Genomic DNA, 24,363 nt, shown 5'->3' on the forward strand with positions numbered 1-24,363 from the left:
AGGCCTCTCTCATCTTTTTAAGTGGGAGAACTTGCACAATTGGTGGCTGACTAAATACTTTTTTCCCCCCCCCCACTGTTTAAAGACAGTGAAGACATTTTCTACAGCTTAGAAAAATAGCCTTTAATGTCAACAGCTTTGAAAAACAAGAATTGCACACATTATCTTTTAGGTATATTTAAGAATAGTAGCATGTACAACCAAGTGAAAGTGAAATTTTACAGGGCACAGCAACAACAGGTAAGATAGCTGTATGAATTTCATACAAGATCTATTTATTAGAGGTAAAGTTTTGCATCACATGATATGGGGATGACAAATGTCCAAATGCATGCCATGTTCATTTTATGCATGTCTAATGTCTTTTTTTGGATGACTTTTAGTCCTCAGATCTGTGGTAAAAGTAGCCATCCTCTGTCTCTTCTGTGTAACCATGGTAAGTACCGGTATTCTCATCTGGACAGTGAATTCCAAGAGTTCGCTGTAATTTCTGTTCCTGTTGACGCAATTCCATAGAATCCACAAGGTCATAGATGCTTCCCATGGACCACATTGGAGATGGGAACCAGGCCTTTACGTCTCCGTCCTTACCCACCACCAGCATGCTGAAGTAGTCCCGGTTTATCTTCAACTGATTTCTGAGACTCTCCACCACATCCTGCGAGAGCGTCTCCTTCTCAGTTTGACTTTTTCCTGTAGGTTATGATAAATATTCCATAACAATTCTATAATATGTGATGTTGAATTTTTATGTTTTACTTTTTGAGTTTATGATTTCACCATTCAATGGAAAAAACTCCACTGTTCCTGAAGCTGTCGATACAGTACCCACAATCTTCAACAAGGCAAAATGACGAATACCTGTACATGTTGATTCAATTTTTAGTTTGGTTACCAAACGTGGAATGAATTTACTCTGTTAAAAATAAAGATTCCAAAAAGGGGGGTTCGCAGTGATGCTATTGAAGAACCATTTTGAGTTCCCAAAATAACTTTTCAGTGGACAGTTCTTTTTTTCTTAGCGTGAAAAACATTTTAATAATCTAAAGAACCTTTTTCCACTATAAAGAATGTTTCTTGCAATGGAAAGGTTCTGCGGATGTTATAGGTTCTTCAAGAAACCATTGATTCCAATAAAGACCCTTTATTTTTAAGAGTGTATCACTGTTCATTTATTGAAGAAATATCCACAAAAGCTCAGAGAACATGATGCATACAGTACCCACACTCTTAAAAATAAAGGTGGTTCAAAAGGTTCTTCAAGCGATGCCATAGAAGAACCATTTTGGGTTCCACAAAGAACCATTCAGTCAAAGGTTCTTTAAAGAACCCGCTCTTTCTTACCTTTTTGTAATCTGAAGAACCTTCTTTAACCACAAAAAACCTTTTGTGAAACAGAAAGGTTCTTCAGATATTAAAGGTTCTTTATGGAACCATTTAGACAAAAAGGTTCTCCTATGGCATCGTGAAGAACCTTTATTTTTAAGAGTGCAGTTGACACTCCTGTCCATTGAGCACCTGAAGCTGCTGATGGAATGAGTAGTCATCTACAGTGGGTGCTGAGATGATCAGAAGTCTTCATTTAGACATAAACCTGAAAATCCACACATAATAATCAGAACAATTGGAATGATTAGTAATCATAGTTTAAAGCGTTGGGAAACTCATGGTGTTTACCTCAGAAGCGAGTTCTCCTCCTGATTGTTCGTTTCGGCTTCAGAGCAGGGTAATGGAGCTTTTCTCTCCTCTTCCTTCTAAGACTGACTTGATGGAAAGCTGTCAATGTAATCCAGTAAATCAGAAGGAGCTGTTGGCTTGTTGAAAACCCTGTTAAGCTAAAACCACAAGATGCATGCCTTTGATTCGGTAGTCTTTCAAAGTCATTGTGAATTAGGAGAAAATGAAGTGTTCTTATGTTAGGCCTCAGGTCATAGTCAGTCAACACCATTGAGAAGTTTTTGGAGTCCAGCCCATATTCTCTGCGGATCTCGCTGATTAACTCAGGGTTTTTGGCAGGGATGCTTGTAGAGGTTCTGAACCTGTTTCAAAAAGAGCATCATGCATTTTGATTTTAATTGTGCATCACAATAAGTGCAGCACGAATACATAAGCTTCAGAGCTGGGTAAAAAATTGTTCTTCATTTTAACTATCTGAATATCGACTGCACAGCTAAACAAATATGACCCAATCACGAACAAATGACATGAGCTGGATCTTTTTAGTGAATCAAAAACTAGCCAAAAGTCTGGTTCAGTTAACAAACAAATGACTCTTTTGAGCTGGTTCTTTTAAGTGAATCAATAACATACAATGCAGAAAGTGTGGTTCAATTCATGAACAAATTACTCTTTTGAGGGAACTCTGTATTCACACCCAGTCCTAATAAGCTTCATAAATATTTTTTCACAAGTTGTTTACTGTAAAATGTGCAAACAGGTGTTTATACATTTGAATTACCTTGTTGGTAGTGTTGAATGTGTAGCATATAGGATTACGTTCTGAACCCATGACGGACACCTTTCTTTGAGAAAAGTCACAGCTACGTAGCTCATTATCATCTCTCTGTTTGATATAGTGACTTGAGACATCACTTGCATGGGGATGAAATCACCTATGCCAAAAAAAAATAAATAAACCATAATAATCAGATACAGTCTTCCAAGGAGAGCTGCAATTAGGCTTTGGATCTTCTTAACAATCAAGAACTTACAAGGAGTCTTCTTCTCCCTTTGAGGTTTTGCATGAAGTCTTTGAGAGCTGCCTTTTCCTTATCATCTGCTTCTCATTGTGAATTCCTCCTCCCTCCTTTGCTCTTTTTCTTCTTGCCATCCTTTCCTTTGCCTTTCTTTTTGGAGCTTGAATTGTCAACGGTTTGTTCTCCTTTGAACTCCTCATTGAGGGTGTCAAAATTAGATTTTGCACTAGCATGTGTTTTATCTGCTTCCGAAGCTTTTTTCACTTCTGTTTCCGGCTCTGGGTGTCTGTCACTATCTGGAGTTTTCTTCTGGTCGTCGTGCTTCAGTCTCTCATTTCCACTGGATCCAGATTTTGAACCTGCTTTAGCTGATGGTTTGCCGTCGCCTGAGCTACCTGTCGTTTTATGGATGACAAATCATGAACGTCCGCTCAAAATATCTTGTACTTTGTTTCTCAGTGTTGCCTTTTTGTCTAGACGTATGTTCTGTGTGAGGAAGATGGATGTGGAATTCGCATGCCTCTGTGGACTGAAGGTTCTACGCTTGCTGGAACCCTGTTTCTTCACCACTATCCTCTTTTTTGTGATCTTGCATTTTACTGGTAACCCCTTTCTTGCGACCTTCTCCAACTTTCGCACAGGCAGCTGATCGATGACCTCAAGAATGGCCTCAACACGAACCGGGTAAGGAAATCTCTCACTAACCCTCATGTTCTTCTTCAGAATCAGCATGGAGAAGGTATGGTCCTCCAGCTCAAGGTAATGGAGAAGTTTGCTTACCATTTCATGAGTCCATGGCCTCCACAGTGGCTTCTCCTTGCAAGGTTGTAAGTTGGATTTTGCCTTCTATCATGGCATTCTGAATAATAGTGACGATGAGCATGTCTCTCTCTGCCAAGCGACAGTTCAGTCCTTCAGACTCCTGGATCTGCTTCTCCATCATACGCAGATAGTTGTCACTGTGTGATGGTGCGGTGATCACCCACAGGCGGTGTTTCCCGGCAAAATCAGCCAAGAAGTCAGATTCTGATGGACTCTCGGGAGCCCCATCTGACCCAATGTCCTCCTTGGGAGTTGCAGGGCCACTTTGATTCTTCCCTTGGTGCTTTTTCTTGCCTCCTTTTGCTGAAAGCACCGGGCTGTCGATCAAGTGTGCCAACAGAAGCAGGAAGATCCACAGAATTTCTAAACTTCAAAGCAATGTTGAGCTGTGTGGCATGCAGAGCAGTTTCTTGCGCCTCATAACTTTGTGTCTGCATGGAGGAAGAGCTGTTGTAGGAGAAGAATGAAATTGTTAACGTTTGTATTGGGTGTGCCCTCACACTGCTCATGTCATGTGACATGTCTTCCAAATAGGGACATATGCAAATAAAGGCAGTTCCGGTTCATCAGAATACCGAGTAGTGAGCATGTTTTTCCCTCCGTATACATAAATATAATTTACCGGTTATTATACGCAAAATGGCTGTGCCAACAGGTTATGGGCCCAGGAGAGAAGCGGGTAACCGATGGAATAGACTATATTTCGACAGAGATGAAAAGAACTACGAACTTTGGGAAACAAAATTACTAGGCCACGGAAAGGACTGATGGTCGATACAGGTGCGCCATTGCATATCATTACGGATCTTGAAAAATTCAAACGGTTTGACAACGAATTCCAGCCAGAGAAACACTACATCGAAATGGCAGGATGGAACCCAACCCCTTCACAACTTCAGTGTGACTTTATCTTAGTTGTCAACATTTAATTTATTTTGGCTATTGCTTTAGTGGACAAATATTATTGCAGATTATATCTTGACAGTTTTAGTGTGTGTTCTGAAGGTCGATATTGCAGTTTGAATAAGAGTAACATACATTTTTACATTAATTCACAAAGGCAAACCAGTCTTTGTTGTTTCGGCTCACTCTCGATGCATCTGCAAAACAGACATCAAAACTATGATGATTAGGACCAGCACTCCAAAAATCTTACTGTATTTCTTGTTGTGAGGCTAACTTACATGCAAATCTAAATTTGTTTTTATATCAAACTAAATAAACATGTCAAGTAAACAAATCATTTTTTAGACGTGCTGTGACACTGTAAAATGTATTTCTTATTAATACACTGAAATTAGTAAGAAACACATTTGCTTAAAGAAATGCAAGTCCATCACCCATGATATTATCAGCTAGAAAGTGAAAGAAAGGTTGAAAGTGTAAAGCTTACATTTTTAGATAGAAACTGTAGATAGCAAAGTTATTAATGCTCAGGCTGACTGAAAAATAAGATATTATATGTGATCCAAACATAAAATAAAACATGTTAAACGTTGTCCCTTTAAAACAGCCCTTTTACATTAACATCTAAATGTACACTGAAACATATACAGTATAATACAAGAGAACTATAAATAAGGTGGAAAAGCTTTTAATTAATGCATTAATTTTAATTAATGCATTGGATTCTTATTTGTCATATTTACTGTATAGTGCAAAGCTTAAACTTTTTTTCCAGGTGTGAGAAGAATTGCAAAAAGTGGCCGTATCAATCTGGGTTGGAGTTAATAGTTTACAGTCATGGTACACAAACATTCCACAGATGGATTTAGTTGAACAGGAACATATGAGAGACAAAGGGGAAACTTGAAACAGCACCAGCCAGTGCTGATAGAACATATGGAAATGGTGTATTCAATGCAAACATTTATTTAATGATTTTTTTTAAAACTTACATGTACATTTTAAGATTGTTTAAATCACTGTTACTTGTTGAATTGTTTTAATTTATTATTACTGACCAAATGTTTATAATTTGTATTGCTCTGCTGTTAACTACCTTGAGTTCCACTAACTAACCAGTTAGACTGTACATTGTTCGAGAGGTTACTAAACCAAAAAATAATGTCAGGCTGAAAGTTCATCAGGTCAAAAATTGTGTGGTTTGGGGAATTTATATAGCTTGAATGTAGCCTGTAAACAGACTGGATGAAGAACTGTAATTGCGCAGTGCACACTGCAGCAGTAAATCAAGAACCTAATCATCTGGGTCTCCTTTCACAAAATTTGTCAGATTTTTTTTTTATATGTGAGGTGCTGAGTGTTTTAAGTATTGTCCTTGTCTACTACCTCCCTCTGCTGGACATGTGAATCTCTATGTCCAAAAAGTTGGCATTACATAAATCTATCAAAGATTTTGGTTAAATATTACTGCTTTCCAATTAACTTAACAAAAATAAACAAATAAAAACAAAATAAACAGAATATGTATTTATATAAAAAATATTTTTAATAAAGCACAACTGGGACTCTTGTTATCCCTCTCACTAATTAAAACTGTAATCATTTAATTGCTAAATAGTTCATCTTTTGCCCTTCCTCTCGATCTGTGCCAACTATTATTGAGATTTTGTCTCTCTGTCTTTTGACCAGGTTTTTGATTGAAGGAATTGTTTTAAGGTGAGCAGAACGCATTACATCAATGCATATACTATGCGTGATGGTTATTTATATGTTTTGAACATATGTTCAAGTTGATTATAAGTATATTTCTGTTTGTAAGAACATGTTGGTGCACATGAGAACAAGTTAAGAACTTGTTGGTAATTTACAGGTTGTGAACTTGCAGGCAATGTTCTATTTGACAGTGCTTAATGGATATGAGTCTTATAATATTTGATAAACGCTTTTATAAAGAGTTTTTCTAAGAGGAATGTATTGAAGTGCTTGTTTAAATATGTTTGAAATGTTTTAATGTTGTTTAACAATTTTATATTCACCATACTGTAATAAAACAGTTAAATGAACACATACACTCTAAAAAATGCTGGGTTAAATACAACCCAGTGCTGGGTAAAATAGGGTCAAACCCAGCAACTGGGCTGTTTTGACCCAGCGGTTGGGTTAAATGTTTAACCCAACCTTCTGGGTAGTAACCCAACCGCTGGGTAAAAACAACCCAATATGTAACCCAACATTTTTTAGAGTGTAGTATTGTAATTAATTCCATGTTAACAAACTATGCACTTCAATGGTTCTTTGTGTGATTTCTTAATAAAAGTATCTAAATTGTTTATATACTTTTTTATATTGAAAAAATTGCTCCGTAACATACCAACTGATTTTAAAGGTCAAGACAACTTTTTTAGTTTGTTATTGGTTGCTAATAAAAAAGCAATAACAAAGAAATGGCTGGATGAGAATCCACCAACAAAAGAAGAGTGGCTAGAGATTGTAAAGGATATGGAGAAAATGACCTTTTCTCTAAGACTAAGTATAGATAGGGGAAGTTGTGGCCTAATGGTTAGAGAGTCGGACTCGTAACCCAAAGGTTGTGGGTTTGAGTCTCATACTGGCAGGGATTGTGGGTGGGGGGAGTGAATGTACAGCGCTCTCTTCCACCTTCAATACCACGACTGAGGTCCCCTTGAGCAAGGCACCGAGCCCCCAAATAAATGGCTGCCCACTGGTGTGTGTGTGTGTGTGTGTGTGTGTGTGCAGAGCACTAATTCCTAGTATGGGTAACCATACTTGGCCACACATCATTTCACTACATTTTATAAGAATTGGTCGAATTGGCTAATACACAGGAAGTAACCCCTATCATGAAAATAACTGTATAAGAAGGATGTTAGAACTGTATGTGATGCCTCTGGTGACTCTAATCAGTTCTTTGTTATTTATTTATTTATTGTATTCAGAGTTATGTTAAAAGAAATTTTAAAAAAGTTTAAAAATACCACTTGCTGCAGTAATTACTACAATAAAACTGGTTACCAGGGTTGTAAATGAATGAATGAAACACGTTTGAATGAAATAACATTTTAATTTATTATGATTTACAGTGCAAACAATAACTGGGTAACCATGGTAGATTGGTGGTACAACTTTACAACTGCCATTACAAAAAAGTTGAATCCCAGTTTTGAATCTCCCAAAAAGCAAAAGCAACACAATTTGACATCACATCGACAAACTTTCTGTTTGTCTTTTAATTAAATGTTGTTTTGGAAATATTTTTTGTTATCCCTAAACTGGGCCTAGTTATGTTATTCAAAAGAGAAACGAATGTCAGTTAAATCTCGTTAACAAACGCCCACAGCACATGACTGATTTACATGCGTTGATTGACGGCCGAAGGAAACCACAGAAGCGGCGCAGATAGAGGTGAGCGCGAGCGCGAGCGCTTCCGGGTGGCTGGCGGCTGTAAGCTGGGTGTCTCCGCATTCAGAGGTCGCTCGTTGATTCTCTGTCTCGGCTCGGTGAGAATTTCAATTCCTCGTTATCGATCTCCGCCACCTTATCATTTGATCGCAGGAAATGCATTAGGGCATGCATTGCTTTGATCTCTAAATGCAAACAAAGACAGCCTGCAGTAGTTGTTTGTGCTTAGCTAACAAGCTAGTGTAGTACGAAAAGGATTGAAGGGGAAATGAGCGCTTGTGCCCGCCTTCTGTCGGCTCACCGACCCTGAAGCCGCAATGCTCCTCCGAAAATATGCCATGCATTTGATGTAGCAATAACAGATTTGAATGAATAGGACTGGCGTTCTTGAGCTGCATTATATGAATGTAAATATGCTAAAGCGTTTATAAATATATGCGGGAATTCTGCGTGACTTATGCCATTGAGCTGTTTGAATGAATGACTTTTGCATTGCCCAATAACAAAGTCTTGGCACAAGGGCGAGCATCGTTATTTTTGATCCTGATCCCTCCTCATCGCATATGTTGAATAATGGGATTTTCTAAACCTTGTAGTTTATAGATTAAAGTTAATGTAAGTTACGTTGCCCCACATCTGACTCGTGTCACTTCTCTGGTGCTAGAATTAGATTCTAGTTGGCACCATAACCCAATAGTCTGTCTGCACACGTTTAATTAAATCGGTGATTTGATTGTTGCCCACGCCCTCATACATGCATAACCACTGCAGTGCTTTCATGTGTGGGATGCATCTCTAAAAAAAGGGGAAATTATACAGGTGTCTACTGGTGTATAAGTGGAAACTGAGTCTTACTGGCACATTCCATGAATGCACAAGACTTTGGGTGCCCCTTTTGCACATTTTGTTGTGAGACCTGCTAGATATGTTCGAATAAGTATTTGGCTAACATAAAATGTAGCAGCTCATTTTCAATGCTTCATGTTTGTATCACCACTTAAAATTGTGAGACTTCCTACCTGAGAGGTCTTGACCACATAAGTATTTAAAAATAAAAATCACGTCATATGGCAGTGTCATTATGATGTTTAGAAACTTTTAATAGAATAATGTTATTCAAAATGATAAAAAAAAACATGATTCTTTAAAATTAATTTAAATTGGTCAAAAGCTGCAAAACAATATTTGTTCTCACACTAGCAATAGTTTGTACCCTAAAAAGAATATTTTGATCTGAGATATTTGTTTTTAGAAGTTTCCTTAATGAGTCTTTTCATGTATTTAGTCTTTTCTGGAGAAGACTCTTGCAGACAGTGTTTATGGTGTTGTAGTCAATAAAGTACCTAAGTGGCCTCCTGTCTGTAAGCTGCTACTGTATGACCTGCACCGGCCCACTCAGAAGAAACCCTTATCACCTTCATATGCGATAGTCCTTACCTAAACAAATACACTTCTACACATTTCTGTGTTTGCCTTAGTGTGACCTTGACTGTTTCACCCTGTGGATTAATTGATCTGCGTCGTGTCGCTACAAATAGTCTTGTAAAAAGCCATTAAGTTCTTTAGAAACTGTAGATATAATTGAGAACAATAAAGAATAATTCAGAAAAGCTATAGAAACAAAATATACTTTTTTCTTTTTTTTTCTTTCTTGAAATGCTATTAAAAATGCTAGTTTGAGACCAATTGTTGTTTGGTAGTTTTTTTTTGTGTGTGTAATAAAATTACAAAATCTGAATAAAATTGTTAATTTTGAATAATTGTTTTATAATTAAAATCTTCTAAATTTCACATGTTATATGTTAAAGTTTTTAAATTTTTCCATTTTTTTCCAATTCACCAAGGCTTAACAAACAATTCTTCTTATTATCAATGTTGGATCATAATATGCTGCTTGATATTTAAATTTTTTTTGTAGAAACTGTGACACATTTTACTTTACGATCCTTTTTGCTACATTGAATGTATCTTTAAGTATTAATTTCTTTAAAAATCTGTATTGATATTTACTCTGAAGATGTGAGGACTTAGTGACTTAACGCCCAGTTAACAGTCACCCACTTGTGTGAACTCAACTGTGAGCATATGTGTGTCACCTTGGAGGTGGGTAAACAACTGCGCTGCAGTGACTGGGGTAGAGTGGAGCATTATGGGATAGGTCAGCCGGCTCACTTTTTTTTTTTTTTTCCCCTCTCTCTATCTCCCTCACATGTAGGAGGAGGGTCGTTCCGACTGCACAGCTCCTCCTTGTGTCTCAGATGGCGAGTCTTCTGCGTGTGGTAGCCACCAGCTGTTCCAGCCCCCTGTTCTCCGGACTGGCCTGTGCTAAGAGTGTCCGGACGGTGAAGACACCATGCGTGCGGTTCTTTAGGACCCATCAAGCCCTCTCTCGCCTCGCAAGTCCAGGTAACGTGCTGGAATACTGAGTTGTTATAGAATGCATTTAGTTTCAGATATTCGGTTTTAAATCATGTTTGATATGTCCCCCCCCCCCCCCCCCCCCCCCCTCAGTATATATTGAAAGACCTTGAGTATGGTTCGCTTATGCTTATGCATAAACACAAGTTGTTTTACCTCAGCAGATTTAGTTTTAAAGTATGACAAACATTCTCAAACTTCTTTCTACTCTTCTCCTAATATTTCTGTAGCAGTCCATGTGCAGTGACTCTCAAGGTCAGTGTGTCCCTCCCCTGCTTGTTCTGTCACTATTACCTGAATTGAAGGTCTCGGGAAATGAATGAGTGTACTGTAAGTGACCTGTGTAGCGTACTGGCTGCTTGGGTACAGCGTTTGTTGGAGACCTGCCATTAATTGCAGATGTTTTTTTGAGAGGGGGAGGAATGGTAATGGTAGAGGCAGGTTATTTCTGGCACCGTGTCAGCTGAGGAACCAGGACTGTGGCACAGCTCGTGTGGGAGAATGCCTGCTGGGAAAAGAAACACATGTCTGTGGTGACTGCCAGCATTCAGTTTGGTTATAAGGGGTTTGTGGGCCTCAGATATTCGCTTTGTTTCCATTTACATCTGGAAGAACAAAAAAAGCAATTAAATCTACTTAGTAATTATTTTAGTTTCATTTATGTGTTTATTTATTGGCACAGTATCATTCAAAAGTTTATGGTCGGTATGATATTTTAAAAATTCTTTTGAAAGAAGTCTCTTATGTTCACCGAGGCTACATTTGATCAAAAATACAGTAAACGCAGTAATATTGTGAAAAATAATTACAATGTAAAATAACGGTTTTCTATTTTATTATTTTTTTTAAAATGTAATTTATTCCAGCGATGGCAAAGCTGAATTTTCAGCAGCCATTGCTCCAGTCTTCAGTGTCACATGACCCTTCAGAAATCATTCTAATACGTTACAAAAGATTTCTAAACGTCATTACTGTCAGTTTTGATCAGTTTAATGTCTCCTGAATAAAAGTATCTATATATGTTTTTCATTTAAGTAAAATCTTACTGAGCCCAGACTTTTGAACAGTAGTGTGTATTTTAAGTTCTTTATGAAGTATGTGTAATTATTATAAAGCTGGTCAGATTTGACACTGGCATGCTCGTGTCATAAAATAGTCACATGTTTTCACCAACAACAAAAAAGTTCATTGCCCTTGCATATGCCAGAAAGCAAAACTGATTTAAGTTGTCCTGTTAAGTTTTTAATCAAATAGTTTTAATTACTCAATGCAAAACTTGAACTTGGTGGCATAAAGTGGCCTTAAACATATTTGAACACTTGTGCTACCATAAATTTAATTGCATTTGATGCAAAATATCAAAGTAATGCAGGTTTCCAAGAGAGCAAAAGAAAATCATCAACTTAATGCCATTTTTGTAACAGTAAATGCCACTGGTCTGTATTGGTTCGATATCTAATGCAATGATATTCATTTATTTTTCAGCCACATTTGCATATGGCTGAAGTGTCCAAATACTTTGAGTTGCCTTTGCTCTCAGTGGCCCAGTTTAACAGCCTCCAGGTCCAGTCTATGATTCACGTGAGCTTGTGTTGTTGTTATATATAAATCAGGCCTGTGGTGGAATTTTCCACAAGCGACCTCCTGCTACCAATAGCAGAACTTGACTTGGATGACTTCTTGATGCATATTCAGCCTGTCTAAACCACATGTTGTTTGCACATCTTTTACAGACCAAAGCACACAAAATGAAGCTGTGCATAAAAATTCAACTTGATTTACTTTATTATTACACATCCTAAAACACAGCCGTGCTCTGATTTACAGCTTGAATTCTCAGTTATATTTTTGAAATTATGACTGCAGAATTGGAGCTGTTCCAATGCTACAAAGACTTGCTTTACTAAAACCACAAGTCTTACAGAGACTTCATGGATCTACAGTCGATTACAAAGGTCTCAAAGATTTTACACATTTTTTTTAACCACCCATTGATCTTTTATGAGCTGCTTCACCAGTTGTTAGTCTGACTCATCGTTATTGTACTGCTTTTCTCTTTGACCTATCCTTGAGTTCAGAATGGAGAATCTGCACAGTTAGAAATGGTCTAAAGCAATATTGGCCATGAGAGCAGCCTGATATCAGCTTTTCACACTTCAATTTGTTTCTGTGGTACTAGGTTCTCTAAACAGAAAATTTGTCTGAGGATTGAGTCAAATTTCATGTTGCTGAATAAAAAGGTGAACATTTTAAAGATATAAAGAATCACAATATGAGTTGTTGCTAGTGTTGTAATTTTAAAATCAAAATTTTTTCAGACATTTAAATATTAGTAATTTAGTACTATTTTTTTTGTAATTATTAAATAATTTGTAATTATTTTGTAGCATATAAAATTACAATTTAATAATGAAAAATAATCTAAAGTGTTCTTACATAACACAATTATAATATAATGTAAAGATTTTTACTATACAACAGAAAATAAAATATTTTTTCTTTTGTTTAAAAAAAATAAGCTATAATAATTATATAGTATATAATGTGTGAAATTGAATGTGTAAAAATACTTTAATACTTTATTTTAAAACAACATGTAAAAAATAGAGTAAAATACTTTAGATTTAAAACTACTAAAATCTAATGATTGTATGATAATTGTTAGAATTAAATATAACATTTAATTATATCCATATAAATAAAATAGTATTTATTTATAATTATTTTATATTATAATTAAAATAAAATGTGAATATTTATGCTTATTAATTGTTTCTAACAATTTAATTACTAAGCTAATTTGCCTTAAACATGAACTCCGAAACCTGCATTTCTCATAGTACCTCGAGAAAACTATTCGTTATCATTCCCATTAATCTCACTGGCATTTGCTCTGCTGGTGCAGGAGCCACCTTTTGAACCTTTTGCATTTGACACACTTAGGCCCAATCCCAATTCTATTTTATACCCCTTCCCCTACCTCTTCCCCTTGTCCCTTGAAACTGTCAAGGGGGTAGGGGTGAAAATATTCCCCTAAGAATTGAGACACCACTACTATACGTCACACATCATCATACGTTGTCTAGCTCCTACAGTACACACACCTATACTGGTGTGCCGGTATGCATTAGAGCCTTTAATTACCGTTCTATATTAATGCGCTGCTTACTATCAGTATTTTGCTCAGTTGCTCAGTATTTAGTAGAAGCACCCTTTTGATCTAATACAGCCATGAGTCTTTTTGGGAAAGATGCAACAAGTTTTTCACACCTGGATTTGGGGATCCTCTGCCATTCCTCCTTGCAGATCCTCTCCAGTTCTGTCAGGTTGGATGGTAAACGTTGGTGGACAGCCATTTTTAGGTCTCTCCAGAGATGCTCAATTGGGTTTAAGTCGGGGCTCTGGCTGGGCCATTCAAGAACAGTCACAGAGTTGTTGTGAAGCCACTCCTTCGTTATTTTAGCTGTGTGCTTAGGGTCATTGTCTTGTTGGAAGGTAAACCTTCAGCCCAGTCTGAGGTCCTGAGTACTCTGGAGAAGGTTTTCGTCCAGGATATCCCTGTACTTGGCCACATTCATCTTTCCCTCGATTGCAACCAGTCGTCCTGTCCCTGCAGCTGAAAACACCCCCACAGCATGATGCTGCCACCACCATGCTTCACTGTTGGGACTGTATTGGACAGGTGATGAGCAGTGCCTGGTTTACCCCACACATACCGCTTCGAATTAAGGCCAAAAAGTTCGACTGGTGGAGGGCTGCAGTGATGGTTGACTTTCTACAACTTTCTCCCATCTCCCGACTGCATCTCTGGAGCTCAGCCACAGTGATCTTTGGGTTCTTCTTTACCTCTCTCACCAAGGCTCTTCTCCCCCGATAGCTCATGTTGTGGCACTATCGTGCAGTCTGTAATGATATGATGTTAGCAAACTTTAGCGATTTTTTTGCAAACATTTCCGTAATGTAACATGACCGTAAATATGAACTCACGATTGAATGTAACATAAAACAAATGATTACTTTTCGTTAAAATATTTATTAATGGCAATAATGCTTACATTTATGTGTCTCTTTGTTTGCTCGGGCAGCCATGTTGCCGCTGTAGCCGGTTTACGCTGAGATAATTCATACCCCTTCGTTTGAAGTGTGGTCCCGAAAAATCTTCGCTTGAAGGACTATCCTACCCCCTACCCCTCCAACCAAAAGAGAATCAAGACACCCCTACCCCTTCACGTGAATGCACAAAACGAAGGGGTAGGGGAAAGGGGAAGGGCTAAGGAGTAGAATTGGGATTGGGCCTTAATAATAAGCTCCTCTTCAGGCTCTGTTTGATTCTGGGATTCCCTGTTTTTTTTTGCAGGCATTCCATACAAACAGCTAACTGTCGGCATTCCCAAGGAAATCTTTCAGAATGAGCGTCGCGTGGCCATCTCTCCAGCTGGAGTGGAAGCTCTCATCAAGCAGGGCTTTAATGTGGTGGTGGAGTCTGGTGCTGGAGAATCTGCCAAGTTCTCCGATGACATGTATACAAAGGCAGGAGCCACCATCAGGGACGTCAAAGATGTCTTTGCATCTGATGTTCTGCTTAAGGTACTGTTAGATTCATTCATTTTACCTTCACTTAGCTGAGTCTTCATCAGCTCTCATTCTCTCCGGCTGTTTGCTACAGGTGCGTGCCCCCATCTTGAACTCCGCTCTGGGAGTTCATGAGGCCGACCTCATGAGTGAAGGAGCCACCCTCGTCAGTTTCATCTATCCTGCTCAGAACCCTGAGCTGATGGACCAGTTGTCCCAACGCAAAGCCACCGTCCTGGCCATGGACCAGGTGCCCCGTGTTACTATTGCTCAGGGTTATGACGCCCTCAGCTCCATGGCCAACATTGCTGGGTAAGTCCATCTAAAGCAAAAAAAATAAATGCATAAGGCTAGCCAACCTATTTTTTTAAATGATGCAAAGCATTTTGTATCAATGTATGAATGTTTTTATAATTCAGTAATTGACAGTTTTTGTTTAATGATTTTTTAAAATATATTGTTATATAATGACAATAATACTTATATTAACAATAGTACTTATTATAATTTTTTTAAGTCAATACACTACAGGCAAAACCATTGTTTTTGCACTGGTCAGTTTAGAGATTTTTGGGCAGTGTTGATTCCATAACATGCCTTCTTTCAGACTAGTGGAAATAAAACACTCAAAATAAACATTTAAGTGTTTATTTCATTACACTTATCTATTTACATATGTGACCCTAGACCACAAAACCAGTCATAAGGGTAAATTTTTTCGAAATTGAGATTTATACATAATCTGCACGCTGAATAAATATGCTTTCCATTGATGTATGCTTTGTTAGGATAGGACAATATTTGGCCGAGATACAACTATTTGAAAATCTGGAATCTGAGGGTGCAAAAAAAATTTAATATTGAGAAAATCGCCTTTAAAGCTGTCCAAATAAAGTTCTTGGCAATGCATATTACTAATCAAAAATTACGTTTTAATATATTTACAGTAGGAAATGTACAAAATATCTTCATGGAACATGATCTTTACTTAATATCCTAATGATTTTTGGCATAAAAGAAAAATCAATAATTTTGACCCATACAATGTATTTTTGGCTTTTGCTACAAATATACCCAGCGACTTAAGACTGGTTTTGTGGTCCAGGGTCACACATGTAGATTTCAATTACAATGCATTGCTTTAAAGGCAGTTTTTTACTTTACTTAAGAAAAAGATCCAAAATCCGAATCCCCGCTGTAAACCTTTAGCTCTAATATGTTATATGAATATGAATTTTAAGATTTCTGTTCTGGAAATGTGTGCAAAGTGCAAGCTAGTGCATTTAAAAAAAATTAATTAGTTCCTCATTTGCATATTTAAATGTGTCAGAACTTGGAATACAAAATTAAATGTTCTATAATTAATTGAAAAAGTATAGTGATGTATATTAGTTTTTAAAAAATTACCCTATTCACCTGTGGTGTCTTGCCTAAATGTATTTGGTTTTTATTTTTTTTAGTGGGAGATACTAGACAAATAGACTTCACAGGCCAATCTTCTGTGACCCGTTAACCGAAATCTTGAATTAGTGTCGTCAAATGTGATATTTGTGGCCAGCGTAAAGTGTCTTAATTCCTGCCTCATCAGCAGCTGTGACTGATGTGCGTCTGTTTTTCTTGGCAGCTATAAAGCCGTGGTCCTGGCAGCCAACAACTTTGGCCGCTTCTTTACTGGTCAGATCACAGCCGCAGGGAAGGTCCCTCCTGCTAAGGTAGAGTTGGCTTAACCGCACGCACACGTCCTGAGTGGTTTTTATTTTTATTTGAGTGGAGTTTGCTTGTTTCATTGCCATACACTTCTCACATTAGGTCTTGGATGAAGATATTAGCACTGTTCATACTTTCCCAAGTTCGATTTTTCTGTTTATTTCAGAGTTTGAATTCTAAAAAGGCTCTTCATATTGGCAGGTGTTGATCATTGGAGGTGGAGTGGCTGGGTTGGCCGCTGCTGGCTCTGCACGTGCTATGGGTGCCATTGTCAGGGGATTTGACACCAGGTAAAAAGTCATATAGCTTATAGTTACTCAAGCTAGTTTTATTTTTTTATTTTTAGGAAATTAATACTTTTATTCAGAAAGGATGCATTAAATTGAAATGAACAGTGACAGTAAAGACTGTTTTGAACTTTATTTATCAAAAAATCCTAAAACAATGTATCATGGTATCCATAAAAATATTAAGCATCACAAATGTTTTCAACATTATTGATAATAAGAAATGTTTCTTGAGCACCAGATCAGCATTTTAGAATGATTACTGAAAGATCATGTGACACTGAAGACTAATGTTTTGAGTAATGGCTGCTGAAAATTCAGCTGTGCCATCACAGGAATAACTTAACATATTTTAAAATGTTAAAATAGGAAAGTTGTTTTAAGTTGTAATAATAGTTCACAATGTCAGCGTAATTTTAAGTACATGCAAAAATGTAAAAAAAAAAAAACTTTTGACCCTAAACTTTTTGTAGTGCATATATGTAGGTGATGTTATAATCACACACACATATATTATGTAAACAAACTTTTATTTTGGATGCGATTAATAGGTTTGACAGCTCTTTTATATATATATATATGTCAGTGCTGCTTGAAAGTCTGTGAACCCTTTAGAATTTTCTATATTTCTGCATAAATATATCCCAAAAGAAAATCAGATTTTCAAGCAAGTCCTGAAAGTAGACAGAGAACCCAATCAAATTAATGAGATGAAAATATATACTTTGCATAATTTTTCTCAATAAATAAATGACGGTGTTAAATATTTGTGAGTGGCAAAAGTATGTGAGGTGACCCCCTTTTGTAGCAATAACTGCCACTAAATGTTTCTTGTAACTGCATATGCTGAAATGCAGTGTATTTCTTTCTCCAAACATAACGCTCCTCATTTAAACCATAAAGTTCTATTTTGGTCTCATCCAACCATTAAACCTTTCTCTAATAGTCCTCTGGCTTATCCACATGATCTTTAGCAAACTGCAAATGGGCAGCAATGTTCTTTTTGGAGAGCAGTGGCTTTCTTCTTGCAACTCGGCCATGCACAGCATGGTTGTTCAGTGTTCTCCTGATGGTGGACTCATGAACATTAGCCAATGTGAGAAAGGCCCTTAGTTGCTTAGAAGTTACCCTTGGTTCCTTTGCAGCCTCGCAGACTATTACATGTCTTGCTTTTGAAGTGATCTTTGTTGGTCGACCACTCCTGGTGAGGGTAACAGTGGTCTTGAATTTCCTCCATTTGTACACAATCTGTCTGACTGTGGATCTGTGAAGTCCAAACCCTTTAGAGATGGTTTTGTAAACTTTTCCAGCCTGATGAGCAACAACAACTCTTTTTCTGAGGTCCTCAGATATCTCCTTTGTTCGTGCCATGATTCACTTCCACAAACATAATCAGACTCTGATAGATCCCTGTTCTTTAAATAAAACAGGACAGGCACTGACACCTGATAATCATTCCATTGATTAAAAACACCTGAACAGATGGACTCTCTTTTCCTTCAAATTAACTGCTAATCCTAGAGATTCACATACTTTTGCTGCTCACAGACATATAATATTAGATCATTTTCCTGAATAAATAAATGACAAAGTATATATTTTCATCTCATTTGTTTGATTGGATTCTCTTTGTCAACTTTCAGGACTCGTGTGAAAGTCCAATGATCTTTTGGGTTATATTTATGCAGAAATATAGAAAATTCTAAAGGGTTCACAAACTTTTAAGCAGCACTGTGTGTGTGTGTGTGTGTGTGTGTGTGTGTGTGTGTGTGTATATATTTTAATGTCATATCAAGTTTCCATTTTCTTTCCTTTTCTGAACCTTCTGTAGGTCCAATTAACATGAAATGTGGCATGTATCATCAAACTCGAGGACACAAGACAGTCTGATTACAGATGTTATTAATCAGTTTGTGGTGCTGGTCCAATGATTTATATTTATGCAGAAATATAGAAAATTCTAAAGGGTTCACAAACTTTTAAGCAGCACTGTGTGTGTGTGTGTGTGTGTGTGTGTGTGTGTGTGTGTGTATATATTTTAATGTCATATCAAGTTTCCATTTTCTTTCCTTTTCTGAACCTTCTGTAGGTCCAATTAACATGAAATGTGGCATGTATCATCAAACTCGAGGACACAAGACAGTCTGATTACAGATGTTATTAATCAGTTTGTGGTGCTGGGGGGTGCTATAACTTATCCTCAGAACCATGTTGCTTTGTGTTCATAGTTTGCCACCACAACAACTTTATCACAATTGGCAAATGTGAATTATAACATTTGCTCCTTTTTTCCAGTCTTTGGCCCTGATGATTCTCACTTGCAACTAAGCTTTCTGTGTACCCCCTCCCCTTTTTTAAATCTGACAGATGTTCTGTTATTTCCAATTTTTGTCAGTATTTATACATTTGAGTTTTGAGTCACCGTTCTGCTTTAGTTTAGACTTATGTTGTTTGTTTTATCTGAAAGTCTTTTTTTTCACTTTTCCAAAAACAAGAACATAAAAACGGGTTGTGCAAGAAAACAGTGACGTCATTGCTAATCCTGCCAAAATGGTTTGAAATGTACGGATTTTAAAAAGCTCCATTTTACTATGATTTAATGACATTGATCTTACAGCATGAGCCAAGTTTGGTGTATTTAGTTAGAATCAACATACTTTCTGTGCTTTGGATCATAAAACTTGAAACTATCTGCTTGCGTGATTCCATCAGCGTCAGTTCCAGCAAGCTTCCTCTCGGTGGCAGTGTTGCATTAGTCATGGAGTCTTGTCCTCTTCTTCCAGAGTGGCTGCACTGGAGCAGTTCAAGTCCCTGGGTGCCGAGCCCCTGGAGGTGGATATGAAGGAGTCAGGAGAAGGCCAGGGCGGTTACGCTAAGGAGATGTCCAAAGAGTTTATCGAGGCAGAGATGAAGCTGTTTGCCAAGCAGTGTTTGGATGTTGACATCATTATCACTACTGCGCTTATTCCCGGTACGCACACCTGCAGCCTTCACTCCCTTTCCATCTTTTTACCATCACATGCCCTCTTAGGCATGTACTCTTGCAGATAAGTGATGTGGTGTTTGCACATGCTCTTATTTTTCCATCACTTGACTTTTAAAGGAAGAGTTCTGCCAGAAATGTAGATTTTTCTCTTTATTTACTCATTACTTAATTTTTTTTCTTGTGAAATACACAAAATAATCTTTTTCTTAGGCTGTCAAGTTCCGAGGGCCCAAAAAGCAGCATACAATAGTTGATATGTCTCTATAGTTATATTCCAAGCCTTGTGAAGATGTGTGAAAACTTTTATAAAATCCTTCACCTTTGCTGTTGCTCTCCAATAAAATATGATGTCTTGGCATTTGTTATTGATGTCCAACCTGCATCATAGACGCTACATTTGGTTTGAAGGGTAAATAACTGCTGGCAATATAGGATTTTAATAAAGGTTGTCTGTTTATTTATTTTTTAAATCGGTGTAACAATACTGGAGAAAACCGAGAAAAGGGCTGTGGTGAAAAAAAGGTAGGTTCGATCAGACTATCCTTGAGCGAGGATACAAAAATGTGCAAGTATGATCTGTAGTTTTCACAAAAGTCCTGAAGCTGTTGAAAAACACTTGCTGACAAATTATGATTCTTAAGTTCCTTTTGTTGCGTTTCATGGAAAAATAATGGCATTTTGGTTTATGTACAATGACTTGATGGTGAGTAAATGTCAATTTCAAGTTTTGGTATTCACTATTCTTATAACTGTGATCCTGGTTTATCTTAAGATCCTTATGTTAATACTTGTATGACTATCGTTGGCATTTTAAAAGAGAAAATGTTTACCCGCCATAACTAATTATGTACAGCATAATTACCAATTTAACAGCTCTGTGGCTGCAGATGTGCTTCATGTTTATTCGAAGCATGTTTTGTCTTAATCTCCATGACTGAGAGCTAATAAAAATCAGGTGTCTATAACCGAGAATGTTTATGAAGTTTCCTGAGTGCTATAAGAGTTGCTTTGGGTCGCTCTTGCTTTAGATTGGCAGAGAGTTTGTGTTGCTTGTTCAATACCGCTGGCATTTGAAGTCAGTTCCTGTGACTTTTGCATGCTTGTGCACACTCCTGGTGTCACTCCAATGTTATCATTGGATGTTCCATCCCTGAAGCCATGTAGCCACCAGTTGGACTTTTAGTACTTAGAAACTACATACCTGGCAGTATTTAGCATGCTCAGATTGGTAAAATGCATGCGATCTGTTCCACTTTTATCGGAATACCATTTTCTTTTAAAACCAACAAGCCGCAAAGCAGCTTATCAGTATATTAGGTTGCACGCATAAAAGGCACATCAGAGGAGTCTTATTAAATGCATATCAGTCATGGTTTTGGTTTACCAGTCTCACTGTGCTGAAATTATTATGCAGGTCGGAAGGCCCCTGTGCTGATTACTAAGGAAATGGTGGAGACCATGAAAGATGGTTCAGTGGTGGTAGACCTGGCTGCAGAAGCTGGGGGCAACATCGAGACCACGGTTCCTGGAGAACTCTCCGTTCACAAAGTGAGTACACTGCAACAGAACAACAACTTGGGGGTCTTACATGAGCTTCATGTGTTTTTTCAGGAACGTTAATGGGTTAGTAATGTAGTTTAATTCAGAATGAATGCATTAAATTAATCAAGTGACATGAAGTTCAAATTTGAAAGAATCTGAATGTTGATCATTTCTAAAAAAGTCTATTTCAAATAAATGCTGTTCTTTTAAACATTCTCATTTACTCTACATTTATGCATTTGGCAGACTTTTTATGTCCAAAGCATTTAAAGTATACGTACATCAGTTCATGCATTCCCTAGGAATCGATACCATGATCTTGGCGTTGTTAGAGCCATGTTTTACTGTTTGAGCTACAGGAATGGAAGCTTTCTATTCATCAAAGAATTCTGGAAAAAAATGCATCACGGTTACTTCAAAATTATTAAGCAGCACAACTCTTTTCAACATTGATAATAATAAGAAAAGTTCCTTGAGTAGCAATTCAGCATATTAGAGTGATTACTGAAGGATGATGTGACACTGAAGACTGGAGTAATGATGCTAAAAATTTAGCTTTCTTAAGATATATTACAATAGAAAACTCTTATTGTAATAATATTTTTACAATTACTGTTTTATTGTGTTTATTAATGCAGTATATAGTATAAATAAATAAATGCAGCCTTGGTGAACATAAGTACGGTGCCCGTAAGGTGACATGTTCGGTTCACTTAGTTTTGTCGTGGCCACAACATCATAACTCGTGTGAACGTGATATGTCGTGTCGTATTGATCCTTATGTCGTGGCCTCGAGATGCTATGTTGAGGGAACGACATCCATTTCTCATGGCCACGACTTCTTATGTTGAGGGAACGACATATTTTTCTCGTGGCCACGAGTTTAATGCATAAACAGACCTGCGTGACCAAAGCAACCCGGGATTATCAAAAATAGATAAAACATTTTTATTAACATTAAACATTTAATTTAATATTTGTATATTTATATTATTGTTATTATTACATTAACTTATTAGGGCTATATTATTATATTTATTGTTATATATGCTTATTTCCCCTTTCAATTTGTGTATCGCTTTAACTAGTTAATGTTTTGTGTAATTATGCTAGCATTTGCTAGTCTACCATATATTTTGTAAATAAACGCCTGACAATTATGCCAATAAAGTTTTGACTTTGATTGTATTTATGGCCATGTGTGGTGGTAAATGAGCATGTTGTGTTTTCATTTACAAATGCAACTACGTGCAAGATTAATTCCTCAACGAAACACTATAGTAGCCTATTTATAATTATGGTCTTTTAGCCGAAATAAAATGAAATATATGTTAAATTTAAACTGCATTCCAGCAAAAATTCCAGTCAGCATAATCAAAGCTTTATTGGCATGTCGAGCATTTACAGTAGGCTATTATTTAAAAAAGTGTTCCGAACATTAAGTAAAGAGATCGAAATTAAGGGAAAAAATTAATATAAACGAATATAAAAATATAACAAATAATAATAGGCTAATAATAATAATAATATACAAATATTATGGGGACAAGACAATCAGTTAATTGACTTACAAGACTGTAGGATGGATAAAAATGTTTTCTTGTAGGCCTATTTTATATTGTGCATTTTATGTAACATTTATTCATAATAAACTTCAATTGAATGCGGTAACCAAGGCCTATGGCTAATATAATAATTTAATAATGTAATAATTTCTATAATAATATAATTTTCTTAATTCAAAATAAAATATTAATGAATCCGTCTCTGATAATCCGGTGTTGCTATTGTCACGCAGGTTTGTTTACGTATTAAACTCGTGGCCACGAGAAATGGATGTCGTTTCCTCAACATAGCATCTCGAGGCCACGACATAAGGATGTCGTTACCTCGACAAAATGATCTCGTGGCCACGACATATTATCACGTTCCCACGAGTTAATATGACGTTCCCTCAAATTAATATCTCGTGGCCACAACATATTATCACGTTCCCACGAGTTAATATGACGTTCCCTCAAATTAATATCTCGTGGCCACGACATATTATCACGTTCCCACGAGTTAATATGACGTTCCCTCAAATTAATATCTCGTGGCCACAACATATTATCACGTTCCCACGAGTTATGTTGTGGCCACGACAAAACTAAGTGAACTGAACATGTCCCCTTACGGGCACCGTACATAAGAGACTCCTTTAAAAAATATATATATATCGTACCACCTGGAATCTTTTTAATACTGGTGTATACTAGGGGTTGGAAATATGGCAAAAATATAATATCACAATTTTTTTGTTGTTGAAATATCACGATTTTATAAATTTTTTGTCATGTTGTTTATACTATTTTGTCTGAGCATTAGAGCCAAACTAATTTCCCTATTATAAAGACAAAGCCTTTCAAGGTATAACAAAATCTAAAAAAAGAATGGCCAAAAATTTAGGCCAAAGTGGGCGAAGATAAAAATCTTAAAATAAGAACAAATATACACATTACAAATACACATAATATACAAATAAAACCAAACAGTGTTTTATTTTCAGGTATGATAGGTGTATTTAGCTGGAGCATTCAAGAAATTGAATGAACAAATAAAAAAATAAAACACTATATAGATTGATTCCTCTTAAAGCAACTGTATTAAAGTTTTTCAGTCAAGAGTATTGATTTGATTTTTCTCTTTGTTTTCTGGTTTTATTAACATTAAAGGAATAGTTCACCCAAAAATAAAAAATCTCTCATCTGTCTGTCAGTTCTGTCATAGTGTTTTATTTTTATACCATCATTTACTCACTCAAAAGTTGTTTTAAACCTGAATGAGTTTCTTTCTTCTGCTGAACATAAATGTTATTTTGAAGAACGTGGAAAAACCAAACAGTTGCTGGTCCACAGCGACTTACATAGTATTTTTTACTACTATTAAATTCAATGTGGACCAGCAACTGTTTGGTTTACCCATATTCTTCAAAATATCTTCTTTTGTGTTCAGCACAAGAAAGAAA

The 24,363-nt window shown here is 36.7% G+C and overlaps 1 protein-coding gene and 1 pseudogene across 1 annotated transcript in view; one reads left to right on the top strand and one right to left on the bottom strand.

Moving 5' to 3' along the window:
• Positions 1–315: 315 nt before the first annotated feature.
• Positions 316–4,039, bottom strand: LOC107591730 (coiled-coil domain-containing protein 80-like; annotated as a pseudogene).
• A 3,800-nt stretch (positions 4,040–7,839) lies between these two features.
• The window catches only part of LOC107591709 (NAD(P) transhydrogenase, mitochondrial-like), a 39,117-nt gene continuing 22,593 nt past the window's right edge, over positions 7,840–24,363 (top strand). The window contains 8 exon segments of the mRNA XM_016280943.1: positions 7,840–7,942; positions 10,060–10,250; positions 14,620–14,849; positions 14,929–15,146; positions 16,459–16,546; positions 16,743–16,831; positions 19,612–19,799; positions 21,229–21,362. Of these exon segments, the coding sequence (XP_016136429.1) occupies positions 10,103–10,250; positions 14,620–14,849; positions 14,929–15,146; positions 16,459–16,546; positions 16,743–16,831; positions 19,612–19,799; positions 21,229–21,362 (1,095 nt within the window). The 5' untranslated portion in view covers positions 7,840–7,942; positions 10,060–10,102.

The sequence above is a fragment of the Sinocyclocheilus grahami genome, unplaced genomic scaffold (assembly GCF_001515645.1).
Source record: "Sinocyclocheilus grahami isolate Dianchi unplaced genomic scaffold, SAMN03320097.WGS_v1.1 scaffold145.1, whole genome shotgun sequence".
Taxonomy (NCBI): Eukaryota; Metazoa; Chordata; class Actinopteri; order Cypriniformes; family Cyprinidae; genus Sinocyclocheilus; species Sinocyclocheilus grahami.